The sequence below is a fragment of the Halteromyces radiatus genome (genome assembly GCF_025201355.1).
Source record: "Halteromyces radiatus strain CBS 162.75 chromosome Unknown BX664scaffold_5, whole genome shotgun sequence".
Classification (NCBI taxonomy): Eukaryota; Fungi; Mucoromycota; class Mucoromycetes; order Mucorales; family Cunninghamellaceae; genus Halteromyces; species Halteromyces radiatus.
The window spans coordinates 2,240,673-2,242,389 of NW_026251691.1; the positions used below are offsets into that span (position 1 = coordinate 2,240,673).

The 1,717-nt window shown below is 34.3% G+C and overlaps 1 protein-coding gene across 1 annotated transcript; it reads left to right on the forward strand.

Annotated features, from left to right (window-relative positions):
• Positions 1-257: 257 nt before the first annotated feature.
• Positions 258-928, forward strand: BX664DRAFT_315986 (uncharacterized protein; the record flags this gene model as incomplete). The annotated part of the gene is made up of 3 exons (XM_051542704.1): positions 258-427; positions 623-799; positions 874-928. 3 exons carry the CDS (start codon positions 258-260, stop codon positions 926-928), a joined length of 402 nt encoding a protein of 133 aa, XP_051399474.1.
• Between the last annotated feature and the right edge of the window lie 789 nt (positions 929-1,717).

Below are 1,717 nucleotides of genomic sequence, written 5' to 3' on the forward strand. Positions count from 1 at the left end.
CTTTCTCTTCCAAAACATTCTTCTTTTTCGATATATCATATTCAATATACCTCCCGAAAGCGACTCAACCAATTACCAAGTTATTATAAACAAGAAGTTATCAAAAATTTTGAAAATGCTTACAGCTCAGCAAACCGAACTCGATAGCATCAAACACATCCTACAGATGGATCGACCGTAGCAGCAACCACCTTCTCCTGAACTAGTTGACCGCGAAGAAGAAATGATAAAAAAAAAAAACAATTATCAATACCATTATGAACAAACTTCTTACGGATGTTAGCACGAAATTTGGAAAGCAAGCGAAGAACAGAAAGCGCGAAAAAGAAAAGCAGAAGGATGACAATTATATCGAAGCAGCATTGGTTTATGACTTGGTTTACGAACTGGAGGAAGAGTATAAGCCGAAAAACTGTTCAAGAACAAGGTAATTTGGTCTCATATAGTGGATTGTAAAGCAAGATGAAAGGTGACCTCCAAATGAAACTCAATCAAAATGCTCATCATTGCAGGACATTTTTCTTTCCTTTCGGATGCCATTCGAAATAAGGTTTCAAAACGTATCAACTGCAGTCTATACCATTACTCACTTTTTTTTTTTCTTGTGTATACAGAAAACAAGAAGCAAGAACGAAGACGACGACAATAACAACAGTGACGATGAAGATGACGACGGTAGTAATGAAGGCCATGACAACGATGAGGACGATGACGACAGCGGTAAAGACAATATCGACGAAGAAGACAATGACGATGAAGCTGATTTGGATGCCATTTTTGACATTACTCGATTTGGAAGGTAAAAATGTCATGTCCATCGCAATGAAATATATGCAGACAATTTTACTTACTCCTTTTATTTATTATATTTAGTGAGGCAGGAAAAAACAGAAACAATCACAACCACAACCACAACCACGTATTATGATTAGTCCTTTTTTACTTCTATATATCATCTCCCCATTCTCTGTACATAACATCTTATTCTTCATATTAAATTACAATTAATTCAAATAAAATTACTGATTCATTATCTCAAATGTGGGTTTTATTCGCGATGAAGGTGCTGGATATGACATAGGATGGATTCCGGAAAAATCGTTATCAATTCCAATAAAAATCGTTTACCAATTGTTAGTAGTGTTTTGTATTAATTCAGATCTTAAATCTGAATTTATTTACATAAACTTTACTATGACGTCTAGGGGACTCCTATACAATTTCTAGCCTAGATATGCATTCTAGGACCTCTAGGACCCTCCCCCCTAAATAGCTAGGCCTAGAAATAATAAAAATATTTTGACTTCAATAAATCTATGACAAAAATATACTAAATCTAGGTAGGACACTATTACGGTTGAAATATAGATATGGTCGACCTCCAGAACAAGGAATTTCATTTGATCAGTACAAATATACTATTGAAATCATAATTTTATTTCATCACTACAAATATTCTATACTACATAACTATACTACATAACTATAATAATAAGTAACTACACTATAATCGATAATATCCATGAACTACGACCAGAATCACAACTAATGCCATCACCAGGACCACGATCATGACTTGCACTTTGGATAGGACTATTTTGTTTGATACAGACACTTCAATTGAATAACAGAGCCATTCCAACGTAGAAGGCATTCGATCTTGGTTTTGTTGAATGGTTTGCAATCTACAGATGAAATTAACAAAGTGCATAGTAAT